General features: G+C 45.7%; 1 protein-coding gene across 4 annotated transcripts in view; it reads left to right on the top strand.

The window, feature by feature from the left end:
- The window catches only part of LOC138285381 (mitogen-activated protein kinase kinase kinase 6-like), a 376,389-nt gene that overhangs the window by 107,422 nt on the left and 249,647 nt on the right, over positions 1-19,320 (top strand). For all 4 annotated transcript variants that reach the window (XR_011201585.1, XM_069225240.1, XM_069225238.1 and 1 more), the window contains exons 7-8: positions 2,175-2,345; positions 2,452-2,564. Coding sequence is in view for 3 of the 4 variants with exons in the window: in XM_069225240.1 (XP_069081341.1) it covers positions 2,175-2,345; positions 2,452-2,564 (284 nt within the window). In the remaining variant the exon portion in view is untranslated. The remainder of the gene's footprint in view (positions 1-2,174; positions 2,346-2,451; positions 2,565-19,320) is intronic.

Below are 19,320 nucleotides of genomic sequence, written 5' to 3'. Positions count from 1 at the left end.
TGCTGTGGCTTGTATACTTGTTGGCTCCAGGCAAAGCCTCAGTAGACAATTTTTTCTTTTTTTTTTACAGCCCTGCAATTTTCTTTTTGCATTTAACTGTTTTGGTACTTCTGAATTCTTTGCACATTTTCTCTCAGACAAGTGTGTATGCTCTGTGCCAAAGCTGCCAGGGGTTGGGCTGAGGTTTAAGATGCTGAAACCTTTATCTGGACCTAGCAAGAGAGTGACCTTATTACTTGTTATGGACTACCATCCACCTCAAATAATAATTAACTTTCTTACACTGTGCAAACCAAATCCACAAAATTTGTTACCATGGTTGCAGAACTGTCATTAGATCTTGTTAATTAACAGTTTTTTGGTTCTCCTTCCCTCCGTGATTCATTAAGCGTTTTTTAATATTTTTTTTGTTTCATCCAAAGTGGCAACTGTTATACACTGAATTAATTGTGACTCACTTATATTAATTATACATGTAAATAGTAAATCTGTGGACGCTCTTTTTCGTAGTATTGAATCTCTTTGGTGTTTAAATATCGACAAATATGAATTGCTTTTCTTTTTTCTTGATTTTATGAACACTGTTTTGTTTACACTAGTGTAATTATATAAATACAACAATTCTTATCATACACCATTATCCTTTGCATCCAAAGTAGAGCGCGTAGTGTGCATTGGTGTCCTATTCCTTCTGCTCTAGATGGCTTATTACACACATCCTATTCCCATTTCGTACCTACATGAAACCCACAAAACTACCTCACTGCATCCACCAGAAAGAGGTCACACAGCTATATCTTAGTCTATTTCCAGCATGATCACATCACACCACACCACACACTGATATCTTATTTCGTGTTTAGTGGGAGCTCAACACCCAACTTTATTCGTTCACACCTAGTAGAGGGATGGACCTATTTTGTTACACTAATATGTCTCCTTCAACTGATTGCTGCTCACAGTAAACACTTAACCTGCTAATTTCACTATATGTGATATGTCTCACATTAACAGCCAATTCCTTTCACTGCAGATGTTGTTATAGTGATTATCTATTCTATCCCTTAAATGAAATACATAACACAAAATTATTTGCACGATTAAACATACAAGTACTGTCAAACGTTGTTGCACTCTTATCCTATTCTTCCCATGAATGGAAGCTTAGTGACACTTACCTAAGTCCTTACGCTGGAGGAAAAAACATACACACCCCACTCATACTAGTACTTTTTGTAAAGGGTCACCACTCACATCTTGTTCCTTCCTCCAGGGTGAGTTTCCCCTCACAATATTTGCTTATTTTTTGGTCTAGATGGTGCTCACCATAGTCCTTCCTTTAGAGGGACTTATTACATTATTATTATTCTGTCTCTTAAAGAATTGTATCTCACACTTGAAGCCACAAGCTCATCCTACACTAAAGCTGTTCCTTCTACTACAGTGGTTCGTCAGGCATAGAGTGAATTGCTGATATGCCACATCATTATCCACATGTCTAATAATACAAGTGGTCCCGCTCATAGATGACCACGCTTCTATTCTTTCCTTCAGCAGGAACTCATTATACAGCCCTAGCTTACTTAATCTCTTCCAGAAGCTAACTAGGCTCACTTGTATCATCTCTCTTCTGCCTGTAAGGTCTCATCACACATTCCTATCCTAATCCTTGCACAAAAGAGCTCGCTACATAACCATTCTGTATTCCTTCCTCTACTGAGAACTTGCAGTACATTTTTATTGTAGTACTTTTTGTAGTAGGGGTGCCCCACATAGTTGTAATTATTCCTTCCATAAGAAATAGCTTACCACACACTATCTTTCTATTGATTCCAATAGAGGTTAATCACGCTGAATGTCTGTCAGGTACGGCAGGAGAGAACTCTTTACCAACTGTTGCTGTGGTGATGCCAGTGACCATGATAACCTCTTTTTATATATGCATGGTGGTTATCTTGCATCGGTATCTCCTTCCAACTCTTGACTGTTGTTTTCTATTATACAGTTGCAAGTACCTGTGGTCTCCCAGCACTCTTGCTGCTACCCATTGCAATCATGTAATGAGTGTGTTTAAAAGATGTACGTAACCCCCCCCCCCCAACCACCCTCCCTCCGCCGCACCTCTCTCTCCAATTCTGGAAGATGTCTTTTTATTAGTATTTGTCTCTCTGCAGGCGGAACCAACCAGGTGACCGCAAAAAAGCGCTGGCTGTTATCCTGCCAGTTGTGGAAAGTGAGGAGGGGACTGCCCCGGACCTGTACTGTATGTGCGGTCGTATCTACAAGGATATGTTCCTTAGCTCTGGCTTCAAGGATCTTGATAAGAGAGACCGTGCCACATTCTGGTGAGGCCAGTCATCCGATTACTTCCCTATCCTGTCGACTATGTCCATCCTTAAATCACCCATGTATTATCTCTCCTCTGCCTGATCCGTATTTGTGATTTACTAGGTATGGAAAAGCTTTTGCTACTGAACCAACGCTTCACTCTGGTATCAACCTTGCAGTCCTCCTCATGGCGTCTGGACATCAGTTTGAAAGTTCAGCAGAGCTGCGGGTGATTGGTAAGTATCTGTCATGTTGAAAGCATATTCTTTGACTTTTGAGTGGTTTGAGGTTGTGGCAGGTGTATGGGAGTTGATGTGGCAGATAGAAGAGGTGATGTGTGGCAAGTCATCGAGAAGGTATTGCAGCTTGATGATAGTGTGGAAGATGGAGAAAGAATGTCCAGGATGCACTAGCTGGTTTAAAACTTCGCTGATCAAGTAAAGGCTGCATGGCACATTTGATAACTGAGTAACAGATAACCAGTCTCAAATATATAACTTGACAAAGGGTTATGAATACTGTACTGTAACTCAATTCAATGATAGTTATTTTATCAACCTTAAAATAGAAATGCCTGTTTCAGTTTCCACTCCACAATAAGCTGCAAATGTACTAACTGTCAGAGTGGCCTCACCAGCCAGTACATTTACTACAAAATTAGTAAATAAGCTAATCTTCTTATTCCTATACACAGGTTTTTTTGAAGCACTGTAAAAATTGACCAAGGAGTCTTTTCAGCGTTGTCAAAAGTCTGATAAATACCCCCAACCACTCGCTAATGTGGGGAATTCCCCAATTTCTTTGAAGAAAAAGGAAAAAAACATGTTTTTCCGCCGCACTTTGCATACCTTAAAAGAAAGGCATTAAACCACAAACCGTCAAAATAATGTTTTTAAAGCTAATATGCAAATTGACTTGTAAATATGCTCACTGATTTAAGGCCATCCTTTCTTTCACCGTCCCTATCCCTGGACATAGTGTAAAACACATAGGTTCATCCTTCATTTATTATTTGACAAATACTATCAATGCTTCACTGGTTTAGGATGTAATCCTTGTAGGAAGATGCCACTGTTGCCATGGTTACCACCTAACTTTTTGCCTTTTGTTGATGCTAGTTATGATTGAAAGTGTGCTGGGACCCTGCTAACCAGGCCCCAGCATTAGAGTTCTATCCCTAAACTGTACCTTTGTCTCCACAATTGGCACACAGATAATTCCCTTGTAAATGGTACCCCTGGTACCAAGGGCCCTGTAGCCAGGGGAGGTCTCTAAGGGCTGCAGCATGTGTTATGCCACCTTGGGGACCCCTCACTCAGCACATGCACACTGCCTCTCAGCTTGTGTGTGCTGGTGGGGAGAAAAAGACTAAGTAGGCATGGCACTCCCGTCAGAGTGCCATGCCCACAACCCACTGCCTGTGGCATAGGTAAGTCACCCCTCTAGCAGGCCTTACAGCCCAAAGGCAGGGTGCACTATACTACAGGTGAGGGCATAGCTGCATGAGCACTTTGTCCCATAGTGTCTAAGCCAATTCTTAGACATTCTAAGTGCAGGGTAGCCATAAAGAGTATATTGTCTAGGAGTTTATTAAACACGAACTCCACAGTTCCGTAATGGCTACACTGAATACAGGGAAGTTTGGAACAAGAAGGACTGCTTACCTGAAAGCCCAACTGAGACGATGGAGACAACAACTGACATTTCCCCAGCCATACCGGCCTGTCTCCAGACTCGCAGAACCTGCAACAGCGACGTATCCAGCGAGACTAGCGACTTCCGCCGGCTCAGAAGACTGCCTTGCAACCCAAAGGACCAGGAAACTACTGAGGACAGCGGCTCTGTCTGAACATCCAAGAAGAAACCATCTTTAAAGGGACTTCAGCCTAACTCTGGAAGCGTGAGTCCCCAACACTCTGCACCCAACACCCCCGGCTTGTGTCCAGAGTAATCAACAATGCAGAGAGGACACCCCGAGGCGACTCCAATGACGTGGACACCCTGAGATGACCTTCCTGCACTCCCACAGTGATGCCTGCAGAGAGAATCCAGAGGCTCCCCCTGACCGCGACTGCCCGGTGACAAAGAACCCGACGCATGGAAGAAGCACTGCAGCCGCAGCCCTGAGAGGAACAGACTACCGGTGCAGGAGTGACCAGCAGGTGGCCCTCATCGTTGCCCAGTTTGTGGCTGGCCCGAGAAGCACCCCTGTGCCCTGCCTGCATCGCAAGAGTGACCCCTGGGTCCTTCCATTGATGTCTATCTAAAACCCGACATCTACTTCACACTTCACGCACTGCACCCGGCCGCCCCTGTGCCACTAAGGGTGCATTGTGTGTGCCGGTTTATGACATCTCCCCTCTCCCCCAGTGCGTATCTGACTGGCCCTGTGTTGCTGGTGCTAGGTGTTTGGGGTTGACTTAAACCCCCAACGATGGGCTGCCTATGCCCAGGAGACTGAACTTGTAAGTGCTTTATTTACCTGAGAAACTAACCAATACTTAACTCCCCCAGGAACTGTTCATTTTTGCACCGTGTCCACTTTTAAAATAGCTTATTGCCACTTTTGCCAAAACTGTGTACATCACTGTTTTAATTCAAAGTTCCATACTTACCTGTGTCAAGTACCGCACAATTTATGTACTTAACTAAATTATGAATCTTGTGGTTCTAAAATAAATTAAGAAAATAATATCTTTCTACATAAAAACTGTTGGCCTGGAGTTAAGTCTTTGAGTGTGTGTTCCAATTTATTGCCTGTGTATGTACAACAAATGATTAACACTATCCTCTGATAAGCCTACTGCTCGACCACACTACCACAAAATAGAGCATTAGTATTATCTAATTTTGCCCCTATCAGCCTCTAAGGGGAACCCTTGGACTCTGTGCACACTATTTCTCTCTTTGAGGTAGTAAATACAGAGCCACCTTCCTACAGTCCTGATTGTCATAAAGTAAGTCAGGCCACGCTGCTTCTTGGGGGGGAAATAATGTAATTTTTTCACTACATCTCTCCTACCTTCCTAGCAGAAATGTGTAGAAGTTGTGTTACTAAGCAGATAGAAAAACTACTCTGATAAAAATAAAAAAATAAAACACCTCCACAATTTTCAGTGAGGCCTTGTTGTAAGGCTTGTTGCAGCCATCAGCAATGTTACAAATAATGTATGATAATCCACGCGTCCTAAATGAAAATGGATCATGCCTTCAATTTCTTCTTTCACCTGTCAATAGTGTTTGGCACAGTGAAACATGCCTCCTTTCTAAAAGAAAATCATGCAAGAACATATGGTAATAAGTGGCAAGTTTCTATAGTGGTTTGACTCCTATGTTACTTGCTTGATAGAAGTGAGTTATTGAACTTTCTATACTGCCCATCTTCTCTTCAACAAGAAGTCCCTTGAGGTTCAGTCCTTTTCCGTTGCTTTTAAATATGTACATGCAACCCATCAGTTCCCTTATGAGACAATCCACTATTTTCATGACCCTCAGCTTTATTGGAGAGTCTCCTCTGTGGATGATATAGCTGGTCGTGGAAAAGCTGTTGAGAACATAGTCACAAACAACAGAGTTTTGCTTTCCTCTCTTTTAAGAGACAGCCTTATGTGGTGTTTTTGAGGTACAGAACTGCAATCCCTCCATTGTTGAAAGAGTAAAATAATTTGGCTTTATACTGATCATGAACCAGAATGTGCACAACCACATTAACACTTTATTGCTTTGAAGTTGGGCTTGTTTTGCTAGAGTTGCCAGTTCCAGCTGAAGGCTTCATAAAAGTAGTTTAAAGTTTAGTCGTTACTAGACTCTGCTAATTCAGTTCCTAACGCAGAATCAACCTGCCGCTCTACCCTCCGTATCAGGCTCCAGAATATCTAATCACATCTCTTCAGTGCTGGTTGCTCTAAAATGGCTTCCTGTTGAGGGTTGAGGTTGACTCAAGTCGACCTACATTGTTCATCCAGTTATGCAATGAGGAACAACAAACTACCCGACATACAAACAAGCAAGTCATCTCAGAATGTTCCCAACTCTTCAAAGCACAGTCTTCCTTCCTGTAGAAACCCCCTCTAGTAAAACAAGTATAAACTCATGTTAGACCTGGCAGCTCTTGGTGTGGTTTCCCTGTGCTTTATTCTTCTGCCCTCCTATTTTTGGATCCTGTGCTGTGATTCGTTTTCACTGGTTTCGATACTCTGCGCACTTTACTATTGCTAACCAGTGCTAAAGTGCAAGTGCTTTCTGTCTAAATTATATTGGTAATTGGCTTTTCAATGACTTGCATATTTGATTTACTAGTAAGTCCCTAGTAAAGTGCACTAGCGGTTCCCAGGGCCTGTAACTCAAATGCTACTAGTGGGCCTGCAGTACTGGTTGTGCCACCCACACGAGTAGCTCTGTAAACATGTCTCAGACCTGCCACTGCAGTGTCTGTGTGTGCAGTTTTTAACTGCCAGTTCGACCTGGCAAGTGTACACACTTGCCAGGCCCAAACCTTTTCTTTTACTATATGTAAGGCACCCCTAAGGTAGGCCCTGGGTAGCCCCGTGGGCAGGGGACAGTGTATTTTAAAGGTTGGACATGTACTTATGTGTTATATGGCCTGAAAGTGAAATGCTGCCACATTTGTTTTTCACCATTGTAAGGCCCGTCTCTCCCATAGTTTGACATGGGGATTGCCTTTAAATCTGTTCTTAGTGCAGATTATCATTGGGAGCAGATGGAGATGTTAAGTTTGGGGTCTCTGAACCCACAATTTAAAAATACATCTTTTGGTAAATTTGGATTTATATTGTCTGAGAAAATAGGCATTTTCTTGTTTAACCATTCTGTGCATCTGCCTGCCTGTGGAATCCAAGTCTGGGTCAGACTGACAGTTGGGTAGTTTGTGAATTCCCTCTAGACAGTGATACAAAGAGAGATGAGGTGTGTCCTGCATATCCTGATGAGTCTTCCTGGGCTAGAGTGGGATGGGTGGCTGACACCAGCACTTGCACGGGCTGTGCCTGCCCTCACAGAATACAGTATCAAACCCCCTTGATGGACCTGTTGCTCTGACTGTTGCTTTGCTGTGCTTGCCTGCTTCTGCTGCTTCTGCCTGGGGAGTGAAAGGACTAGACTTTGCTTTCTGAAATCCTGCTTGTGAAGTTTTTCCAAGGGTTGGCCTGAGCCTGCCCCTTGTTCTGAAGCCTCAGGGCCGTCAGAGACTTAATCTGCCAGCACCTGGTCTGTCTTGCTGAGACCCCTACCCTGCCAAGTGGTGCCACATCCAGTCCCTGTGCCGTGGAAAGGAGAAGCTGGTGAGCCCAAGGTGAAAATCCACGCACCGTAGCCCAACAGCAGAAACATCAATGCAGCCCTTGAATTGCAGCTGTAAAAATTATTTAGGGCCAAGGAAATCGACGCATCGCCAGCTCAGCGTTGATTCATCGCTGCTGTGCATTTGGATTTTCCATGCATAGTCCCTGGGGGTCAAAAGCTTAAACATCAGTGCACAGACCAGAGGCTGCTTGTCCGGAAACAAAAGCATCCCTTCCCTGTGAGGAAAGAATCGACGCATCGCTTACCCGGCGGAGAAAGAATCAATGCACAGCCTCACTTGCGTCGATTTCTGTGATTAAGACTCTTTCTACTTTAAAAATTGACATCTTATCTTGTGTTTTGGATTTTTGTTGTTTTGGTCTTGTTTGATTTAGATAAGTATTGGCTAGCTCTCTAAAATTGGTGTGGAGTTCTTTTGTGGTGTTTTCACTGTGTTACTGTGCATATTTGTACACATTCTTTACACACTGCCTCTGAAATAAGCCTGACTGCTTATGCCAAGCTGCCAAGGGTGTGAGCAATGGTTACCTGAGCTGTGTATCTCCCATACCCTAACTAGAGTGAGGGTTAGTATTTGGACAGGGTGTAAACTGACTGCTAATTAGAGACCCCATTTCTAACAACTCTGAAGCTATGAAGTATGTAACCTTTCTCCTTAAACCCTAAGGAGAAATCCTTCAATGAAAATTTGAAAAAGTGTCTAAAGCCCTTTGCTTCTAGCATCCCCTGCATTTGTGGCCTGGCGCAAGCAGGCTGTGAGGGTTGTGATCACCTTTCTTCTGTTCCTCCGTCGCAGTTCAGTGCTGATTCCTTCATTATTATCTTTTATACCCTATAGTGTACTTTATGGTTAATCAGATTGTTATAAATTGTACACTGAAACTGAAAAGACTTCTTGTTGCATATTCCTTACCTTTGAATTTCCCCAGGCGTCAGAATGGATTGGGAGATTTTTTTTTCTTCTAGCAGTACCCCTGCGCGCCGTTAGGTGGCGTTGGTCGACTCCGTGGGCGTCGTGGATGCTGTGATGACATTGCGGTCGTATATAGGCGCCACCCCGGAGCGCTGACGTCAGTTCTTTTCTTTCCACGCCAGCCTATGCACAGAAGCGGAGAAGAGCTACCCCAGTAATTTTTTGACTAACTGCAAAAAAAACATCGAATTAGTTTTTGACGCGTTTCGGTGCGTCGAGGGATGTCTCGTAAGACCGGATTTAAGCCCTGCGACTCCTGTCAGCGCATGATGTTGGTGACGGATCAGCACCTCGTGTGTATCTGGTGTTTGGAGCGCAACCACGACCCGGAGTCGTGCTCAGTGTGTCAGGCCACGAACCCGAAAGCTTTGAAGGAGCGGTCCCTGAAGCTTATGGCGGTCCAACACTTGACTCTGCGTTGTTCCCATTTGAGAGGAAGGTCAGGAGACTGGTGGCAGAGTCACCACCATTCTTCTTCATCCAAGTCAACTGGACGTTTGGGTAAGATGTTCCTCAGCCTCGCCCCGTCGCTCGCACGACGCAATGCGGGAAGAACATTGACGTTCTAGGCCTCTGTCCTCAGAGCCTCAGCCTGGATCTGCTCCGTGCTTTCCCGAATTTATGGGAGCCGGGACTACCCCTGCCCAACTTAAGGAGTTCTGTGAGGCCATGCGCCTCATATTTGGGCAGTCCGACCCACCCTCAGCGCCTTCAGGCCCAGGGGAGTCTGTGAGGGCCGCCTTGGATTTAAAGTCTGTGACTTCGGTCTGGCTCCAGAGGGCACCTCAGGATTCGCTTCCTGATCCATCCTGATGCCAGGCTGTAATGTCATCTTGGAAGCCAGGCATCCATCCACCAAAACGGTATATGCCTGTCGTTGGGAGAAATATGTTGCATGGTGTGTCAACAAATCTGTTGATCCCCTCTCTGCACCTCTCTCAGAGGCTCTCCTCTTTATTCTCTCCCTTGCCCAGCAGGTCTCTTCTCTGGGCACCCTCAACGGTTGTCTGCCATCTCGGCCTTCTTAAGGCTACCAGACCAACCTTCTCTCTTCAAATCTCCCATTGTCAGGAGGTTTCTTAAAGGCCTCACTCATATGTTTGCTCCCGTCCCGTACATCATGCCCCAGTGGGACTTGAACTTGGTCCTCACATACCTCATGTGTGCCCCTTTCGAGCCTCTCCACAACAGTCCTTTACAGCTCTTAACCCTTAAAACAGCTTTCTTGATTCCCATCACCTCTTATCTGAGTAAGCGGGCTTCATACTCTTTCTTCAAATCCACCATTCCTAGCAGTGCATCCTGACAGTGGTGCTTTGTACCAGGGCTTCCTTTCTTCCCAAAGTGGTAACACCTTTTCACGTAGGCCAGTCTATCACCCTGCCTACTTTTTATGCACCCCCACATCCCTCTCATGAGGAGGAGAGACTCCACCATCTGGATCCAGAAAGAACGTTGGCGTTCTGCCTAGATTATACCAAAGAATTCCGGGTGGGCTATCAATTCTTTGTTGGATATGTGGTTGTGAAAAAAGGGAAGGCGGTGCAGAAGAGAACCATCTCACAATGGCTAGTTCTCTGCATCAAGATGTGCTACGCTTTGGCAAAAAAGTAACCCCCTAAGTGTTTGCACGCTCATTCAACCAGAGCAGCAGCTGCCACCATGGCGTTAGCACGCAGAGTTCCAGTCCTGGATATCTTTCAGGCCGCAAAGTGGGCGTCATTACGTTCACCAAGCACTACTGCCTGGACAGTCAGGTCCGCAGGGATGGCTATTTTGGCTTTTTGGTGTGATCTTAGTTTGCAGCCCACCACCAGGGATGGTATTGCTCGGGTATCTATTCAAAGGTAAGGAATCTGCAACTAGAAGTCTCTATCAGATGTACAAGTTACTTAACTTCGGTAACAATATATCTGGTAGAGACATATTCTAGTTGCAGATTCCTTACTGACCTGCTCATCCTCCCCGCACTGCAGACTGATTTCCAGGGACAGGTACTTCCCTCTAAGGGCCCTAGATTTGGTGCACTGTTTTCAGTGTTCTTCATGGCTCCGCGCTACTGGCGTGGAAAGTCGTGAAAAGAAACTGATGTCAGTGCGCCGTGGTGGCGCCTATATACGGCTGCAATGTCATCACATCGACCACAACGCCAGCGGAGTCGACTGACATCACCTAACGGTGCACTTGGGTACTGCTCAAAGAAAAAATCTCCAGATTCAGTCTGATGCCTGGGGAAATTCAAAGGTAAGGAATATGCAACTGGAATATGTCTCTACCAGATATATCGTTACCAAAGGTAAGTAATTTGTAATACTCTGTTAAAACGTATGCTCCTGTTTAAAGTGTGCTTAATGCCCTGATCAGCCTGAGTCACACTATTTAAGCCTGGATATAAATAATTCTTTGATGAAAGTTGTTCACAAGGGAGTCTGGATAGTTTTATTTCTGAAGACTGAAGTAGATCATAACTGAGGTATACTTCTTGTGGTCAGGTGTTTCAGACCACTCACCTACCAATGAGGCCACACTTTTGTGTTCTCCCACTTATTTTCATTCTGTGGGATGTAGATTAGTAATGCATGATGGGATTTAAGTGCCAGCAGTAAATGATGATCATAATGGAGCATCCGTCACCTTATCCTTTTATCCCAGAAATCCCATTACCTATTTTGGATCAGCAAAGTAACCTTTGCTGCACTCTACATCTGATCGAGACATCTAGTTGCAGATTGCTTATCTTAGAATTTTCTCCAGCCTGCAGTCTTGATTCAGAGATATTTCTCGAGCAGTACCTGTGCGTGCTGTTAGGTGGTGTCCATCAGCTCCGTGTTCATCACTGGCTGTGCCATATATGATGCCATGTGTCCTCTGCTCCAGCACACTGATGTCAGTTCTTTTCTTTCTGCACTAACCAGTGCTGATCCAAAGAAAAAGATACTCCTCAGTCACTTTCTGATCTTTTATTGACTTTGTCAAAGATTTTTGAGTGTGTTGAGAATGCCTCTGTGTAAAACCGGGTTCAAGCCCAGCGCATCCTGTCATCGTGCGATGTCTGTGACGAATCCACATATTGTGTGCCTTTGGTGTCCAGAGCGCAACCACAAATCTAAAGTCATGCTTTGAGTGCCGGGCCTTTAATCGGGAAGCTTTGAGGGAGGGGCCCTAAAGCTTCTGGCGGCCTGGCATTTGGCTCCCTGTAGGTTCTGATCTTGGTCGAGAGGAAGGTCCCAAGATAGGTTGTGGAACAGCACCTACCCCTTCTCATCCCACTCCAAGGCCTTGGAATGATCGGGTATGTTGAGACGTAAGAAGTAGTCGAAGATGAACAAACGTTCTTCGACTTCTCCCCACCCGTTGTCCGACGAGATGAGGGAAAGGGAGCATCGTTGTTCTAGGCCTCTGTCTGCAAAGCCTGCTTCTGGTTCAACTCCGCGGCGCCCTGAGTTTATGGTAGACGGAGTGACCCCTGCCCAACTCAGAGTTTTAGGAAGATATGCGCCTCATGTTTAGGCAGTTTGACCCTGCTGGAGCAACTTTGGGCCCCTTTCATTGTGCCCCTATAGGACTTGAATTTGGTTTTAGAGTTTTCTGATGTGAGCTCTTTTCGAGCCTCTCCACAATTGTCCAATCAAGCTCCTCACTTTGAAAATAGCCTTCCTTGTGGCCATCGCATCTGCCTGCAGGGTAAGTGAGCTGCAGGCATTGTCATCTAAACTGCCCTACCTTTCCGTTTATCCTGACAAAGTGGTGCTTCGCACTAGGGCTTCCTTTTTGCCAAAAGTGGTCATGCCCTTTCATATAGGCCAATCCATCACCATGCCTACTTTTTATGCACCCCAGATACCTCTAAGGAAGAGGAGAGTCTCCACCACTTGGACGCGAAAAGAGCTTTAGCGCTCTAGCTTGATCAAACCAAAGAGTTGTGGATGGATGAGCAACTCTTTGTTGGCTATGTGGGTGTGAAGAAAGGTCAGGCAGTGCAGAAGTAAATCATCTCCAGATGGGTCGTACTCCCCCTGAGGGCTTGCACGCTCATTCTACCAGAGCTAAAGTTGCACTGCGTTAGCACGTGGAGTTCGAGTCCTGGACATCTCAGGCAGCAACTTGGGCATCTCTGCACATGTTTACCAAACACTACTGCCTGGACAGTCAAGTCCTATAAGACAAGCACTTTGCCCGTTCCGTTCTGAAGGACTTTCTAGTATGATCTTAGTTCGCAGACCCACCGCTGGGGATGGTATTACTTGGGTATCTATTCTGAGGTAAGGGATCTGCAACTAGATGTCTCTATCAGATGGATAAGTTACTTCCCTTCAGTAACACCTTATCTGGTAGACACTATCTTTTGGCAGATTCCTCAAAGAGCCACCCATCCTTCTTCTGCAAACTGATTTGTAGAGACAGGGACTCCCCTTTCAGGGCCCTATGTGAAAAGAAAGTGATGTCTGCCTGTCAGCAATATAGGACCCGCAACTTCATATCAGGTGCTGCTGACGATAGACGCAGCGACGTTAGATGCCACCTAACTGCACGCAGGAGTACTGCTCGAGGAAAATCTACAGATCCAGACTGACACATGGGGGAAATTCTAAGGTAAGGAATCTGCAACTAGATATTGTCTCCACCAGATAAGGTGTTACTGAAGTAATTAACATGTCCATCATCAGTCTTCATTATAAGAGCACACTTATCTTTTAGTAGATATGAGATATAACAATAATAGGCGATCTTATTTTAACAGTCTTTATAAAAGCGCAGTGATTTCTCAGTAGACTGGACACATAGTTTTTGTACAAAATGCTGTTTATTTTATTTATTTTTCTCAACATTTTGTGTTATTAATTACAATGGTAGTTTACTTATGACAATCCCCTTCGATAATGGCACAGATGTCAAAAAGAGATGGAAAACTGTAGGAAAGTGCCCCTTAGGCATGGCTACCCCCTACTTTTTGCCTGATATCTGTTGCTAACTTGACTTACTGTGTGCTGGAATCCTGCTAACCAGGCCCCAGCACCTGTGTTCTTTCCCTAAACTATACCGTTGCTTCCACAATTGGCACACCCGTGGCACACTCAAGTCACCCCTCTAGCTGGCCTTACAGCCCTAAGGCAGGGTGCACTATACCACAGCTGAGGGCATAGCTGCATGAACAATATGCCCCAACATTGTCTAAGTCCATTCTTAGACATTGTAAGTGCAGTGTGGCCATACTGAGTACACGGGCGGGAGTTTGTCATTTCGAACTCCTCAGCTCTATGAAGGCTTCACTGAAGACTGCAAAGTTTGGTATCAAACCTTTCAGCTCAGTAACCCACACTGACGCCAGTGTTTCATTTATTCAAAAATGCACACTCAGGGCATCTTAGAGATGCCTCCTATATTTCACCGAATCTTCTAGTGTAAGGCTCATCGGTCTGTGCCAGCCTGCCACTAACAGACACGTTTCTGACCCCAGGGGGTAAGAGCCTTTGTGCTCTCAGGGGTCAGGGTCAAAACCTGCTCCGGGTGGAGGCGCCTCACACCTCCTCCCTGCAGGGACTGCAACACTTGTCGGTGAGCCTCAGAAGATCCTGCCTCTTGTTACACTGCCCCTTGGCACTCCAGCTAGTGGGCATGCCCACTTTTTTTTGCAGAAAATTTAGTAAACACCAGGTGTGCTTACCCCCAGATGGGACCACCCCAAGGATGCCCAGAGCTGAGGTGAACTCCTCTAGCCAGCATCCTCAATCTTGCTGTGGAGGATGTTAAATACAGGGGGGGGGGAGGGACCGGGAGGTTATATGGCCCAGTGTACAGTCTCCCAACTATAGTAAATATGAATAAGGTACACCGTTCCAAAATTATCTAACAACCTAGGAGACCTGAAATCTCAGGAGCAAGAGCCCTCAAGCATCACAATTGATGACTAGCATCATCATCGGGAAATACTCCTCGCCAGGCCGGCACTGCAATGCCTGACTGGCTCCCCGAGAGGGGGCTCTAAACCATGCTACTCTGAGAGTGACTGGTGAGTTCAAACTATGCAGACATGGATGCCTGCATTCAGGCACCAGTACACATAGGAGAGGGCAGAAAAAATAGTTACAATTGGTTATTCATCGCACAATCTACACCATAGTTTAATCAGTACAAAAGGATGAAGACCAAGATTAAAACCAGGAATGAAAGTCACAGATTGAGTTATAATGCTCAATTACTTTCAAAGAACAGATAAACCTCACCTGTGCCAATTAGGGTGTGTATTTAGTGCTGACCTGTAGTCCCCCCAGTGCTGATCTAACCCCCCATGTCTGTGCCCTGAAGTCACAGGAAGAATCAGCTTGCAGGTAAGTACCTAAGTGCTCTGTCTCCATAGGATTCCATTGGGTTCCCAACACCAACTTTGACCTCTGCACCTGGCTTGGCACCCTGTTGCTGGTGGTGCACCCTTGGTGTCTTCCTAAACTTTGCATGTGGACACCCTAACCCCTGAAGACTGGGATCCTAAGTCGAGTACTTAACTTCAAATAGGACTGCATTGCTTGCTATGAGAAATTGCACATTTCTAATTTTGAAATTGAAAAGTATTACTTAACTCTAAACTGGTTTACATGTGAATTCTAAACAAATTGCATTTGATACTTGAAAGTGATACATTCTTGCAACTTTACTAACCTGCAACAAAGATCCTTTTGGTTCTGGAAATAAAGTAACAAAGTATATTTTTTAATACATAAACCATTGGGCTGGAGTTAGTCATTGAGTGTGTGCCTCATTTCCTGACTGTATGTACAACAAATGCTTAGCACTACACTTTGATAAGCCTAACTGCTCGACCACACTACCACAAAAGAAAGCATTAGTATTATCAACTTTAGCCTCTTTAAAGCCTCTGGAGATCTACTGGACTCTGTGCACACTATACTTGACTTTGGTATAGTATATACAGGACCAGCTTCTTACAAACTGCTTTTAGTGCACAAAGCTGTACTGGCTGTAGTTGAAGCATCCACTGAACAACAATTTCTTATTTGATTGTTGGTTGTAGCTCTGAAGCTGCAAACCAAATGTCCAGTGACCGAAATATTTATCCAGGACTGTTGCTTGAATGTTTTTCAGACGGATGCCAAAGAGGCTTTGCATCTTTATCAAGTGATATTGACGCACATATTCTGAAGACCAATCAAATAGTTCTGGTTTTACGTTCAAGTGGTCTTTGGGATGAAGCCTGTGATTTAAAAAATCTTAAAATAACTTGATAAATAGCTCATTCTCCCCATGTCCCTCCCTCTTCCAGCTTTTGGAACCCACTATTCATAAGTTATAACTTGCCCAGTTTGAGCGTTAGATAGTTAATCTCTTGCTGCTGGCTTGTTTGGTCAGACAAGTGGTCTCAAACTCTTTCCGGGCTGCCTGTAGTCCTTTTACACATCTCCAGTTAAAACCATATAATCTGTCTGTAGTGAGAGTCTTCAGTGCAGCGTTTTACCTGGGTTCCACAAGAGGAGCACCCTTCACAATCTCATAACATGGTATGTGCTGTTTCACCGTTGTTATGTCTCAGGTGTGGAAAGTGGCTTTATTTGTGTTGAGATGAATCCTCTGCATTTTCTGATGAGCCTTGTGCTTTTTATCCACAGTGGACTTGATATGGAAGCCCACTAGAGGCTGCTGTTTTTCATATGTGAGACATGAGCTGCGTTTAGCTGTCGAGTGGGGAGGGGAGTATGGGGGGCCAAAGTGTATCTCTGTTTAAGAGGGGTTCTCATTATCCCAAGCTATGAGGGATTGACACTCTTGGCAGCATAATCTCTGGTACAAGTAAAAGCATTTTTACCTTTACTGCAATGGATGTATGACCTACCAGCTCCCCCGCAATGATAATCCATTGCAGTCTACTATACCTTAGGACCGTTTTCTTCATGATGTCTGGGATGTTCATGATGGATGCCTGATGGTGTGTGTGTGTGGTGTTATGTCTGTTTATGTCTGTCGGGGTGATACATGGTGATGTCTATTTCTAATGGCACACCCTTTTCAAAACCAAGTTTGGAGAGGCAGGTTGCACTTCAAAAGCTAAACACTGCTTGACTGGCCATTTATGCCCATATCAGAAGATAAGTATTGACCTTTTCTGCCATTACTTAGTTCAGATTTGGACATTGAGAAACCTAGCTTTTCATGTGCTACTTTGAGGGAGAGGTGACAGCATGGTCAAGAAGCACGACTGCTGCTGCATCACCACTCTCCTTATGGATTGGGCACAAGTCCAGGAAAGATTTTGCTGATCTGTCTTGACAGAAGATGAGGACAAAGGAAAGAAGCAGAGGAGAAAGGAAAAATGTACCTACCTTGTACTTGCCGGCCCAAAGAGGTAGAGTGCCCTTGCCTAGTGTAAGTGATCTTCCTCACAGTTTGTCGTGAAAGCTAGTCTAGTGAAAGGACCTGCGTGCAACCTCATTGACAGACTGGGGCTTCCCTGGAGACACTTAGTTGCCCCAGACAACTGGGCTCTAGAAGCCACTCTGCATATCTTAGTATAGAAGAGACGCCATCCCCTTCAGTCATAAGAGGATGAACCTGCTTCGTCCCTTGACCCTCCCTGCAACAAAGGCATGCTTTGGCTACCCTTCCAGCCATCCTATGAGTCCTTACTTCCACCCGTTACCTGGGATCTTATCACATCTACAATAGGAAGTTGCAGTGATTCTGAAACGATTGAAATTGGTTTCCTAGCTAAAGCATTTCAGGAGAAATTGTGGAGTGAACTCCCAGCCACAGCCCGAAGACTAGTCCAGTAATCTTTTGACCCCCTGGAACTTTCTCTGCCTGTTATGGGTGCCCCCTGCACTGGCAAACCTCAGTGGCAGATTCCTTACCTTAGAATTTCCCCCAGATGTTAGTCTGGATCGGGAGATGAGATTTCTCTCGAGCAGTACCCCTGCAAGCTGTCAGGTGGCGTCGGTTGACTCTGCTTCTGTTGTTGGTGTCCTGTTCGCCAGATATGACATCGCTGGTCGTATATAGGCACCACCCTGGTGCGCTGACGTCTGATCTTTTCATTACGTGCCAGCCTACAGGCAGATCTGAGGAAGCGCTACCCCTCAGTCACTTTTTGACTGGCTTTTTTTACTTCTGTCAAAGCTTTTTTGACTCCTGGTACTTCGAGTATGTCGTCACAGAAGACCGTATTCAAGCCCTGTGACTCCTGCCATTGGAGGAGTCAGAGCCGCACCTCGTGCGTATTTGGTACTTGGAGCATGACCACGACCCAAATGTGTGCTCCAACTGTCGGGCCAAAAAATTTAAAACTTTGATGGAGAGGTCCCTAAGGCTCATGGTGGCCTGGCACTTAGCACCGCGTAGCTCCCAGTCTTGGTCAAGAGGAAGGTCCCGCGACCGCTTGCGGAGCCCACACTCTTCATCGTCTCATTCAAAATCTTTGAGACGCTCAGGTAAGCATAAGAAGAAGTTGAAGTCCAAACATTCTTATACTACACCCCGTCAGTCAGATGACACGATGCGGGATGAGGAGTGCCGTTACTCTAGGCCTCCATCCTCAGAGCCTGCTTCTTGGTCAGCTCGACGCATCCCTGAGTTTCCCAACTCTGAGTTCTATGAGGCCATGCGCCTCCTATTTGGGCTGGCCGACCCTTCTGTTGCGCCTTTGGGCCCAGCAGTGGTTGGCTGGGGCGCCCAGAGTTCTGCAACAGCTTTGGCCTCCGCTCCGGGGAGCTCCCAGGTATCCATTGCCAGATTTGTACCAGCGTTGGTCATGCCACTGCGACCTTCCCCAATGATGGAGCTGAGGTCGACGCTCCTGATGCCTGCTGGGCCCTCGATTGGCATTGATCCCATTTTATTGCTGACTTTGACACCGAGCTGGACTGGCGTCGCTTGATACCAGTTCGCACTTGCTCCCCAGGTTGGATCCTGATCCTTATTCTTATGGGTATGGTGAAAGTATGGAGGGGTCGCTGGACCCTTTAGAATACTAGCTTGATGCCCCATGGAGTGAGCTCAGGACTTCGGTGAAGCCAGTGGTCTCAATACCTCTCCTGATGCTGGCATGCTTTCTCCCCCTTACTGTGGTTAAGGAGGAGGGGGCGTCCTACTCAGTGGTGGAGAGCAGAGCAGCCGAGGTCCTGAGCCTTGAGTTGCCTGCTGTGGCTATCGGGACTAACTGCCTGGCTGAGGTGGCTTCTTCATTAGAACCCCTTTTGCCCTTCAATGAGGCCCTCGCGTATGTCTTGCTAGGGAATTGGTCCAAATCCAGCACAGGGGCACCTGTAAACTGGGCAGTCGCTGTCACCAAAGGCCTGCGCGTAATAACCCAAAATTCCAGACCCCTGAAAGCTTGGTTGTCTTGGCCTCTTCATCCTCAGCTTGGGAAGAAAAGGTTTTCTTCCATCAGTCTGGCATAGCAATCTGTGAACACTGCATGCCTTTTAGGCCATTACTTCCATAATTTGTGCAGGTGCTGCCACAGATCCCCGAGAAGCCCCGGACTATTCTCTCCTAAGCTATTGCTGACAGGAGGGATGCAGCTAAGTTCACAGTCAGATGTACGCTGGATAAGACCGACTCACTGGGCAGATCTGTTGCAACGCTTATGAACATGCCCTTCAATGGCACTGTCTCTTCTGAGACAAAGCAGAATCAGCGATCAAGTGCTTTAAGAAGTCCAGGGTTACAGCTCTATCCTTGGGGCTTGC

Source organism: Pleurodeles waltl, chromosome 3_1 (assembly GCF_031143425.1).
Source record: "Pleurodeles waltl isolate 20211129_DDA chromosome 3_1, aPleWal1.hap1.20221129, whole genome shotgun sequence".
In the NCBI taxonomy this organism is placed as follows: Eukaryota; Metazoa; Chordata; class Amphibia; order Caudata; family Salamandridae; genus Pleurodeles; species Pleurodeles waltl.
Note: the sequence above shows the minus strand (reverse complement) of the source record. Positions and strands in the feature narration are given on the sequence as shown.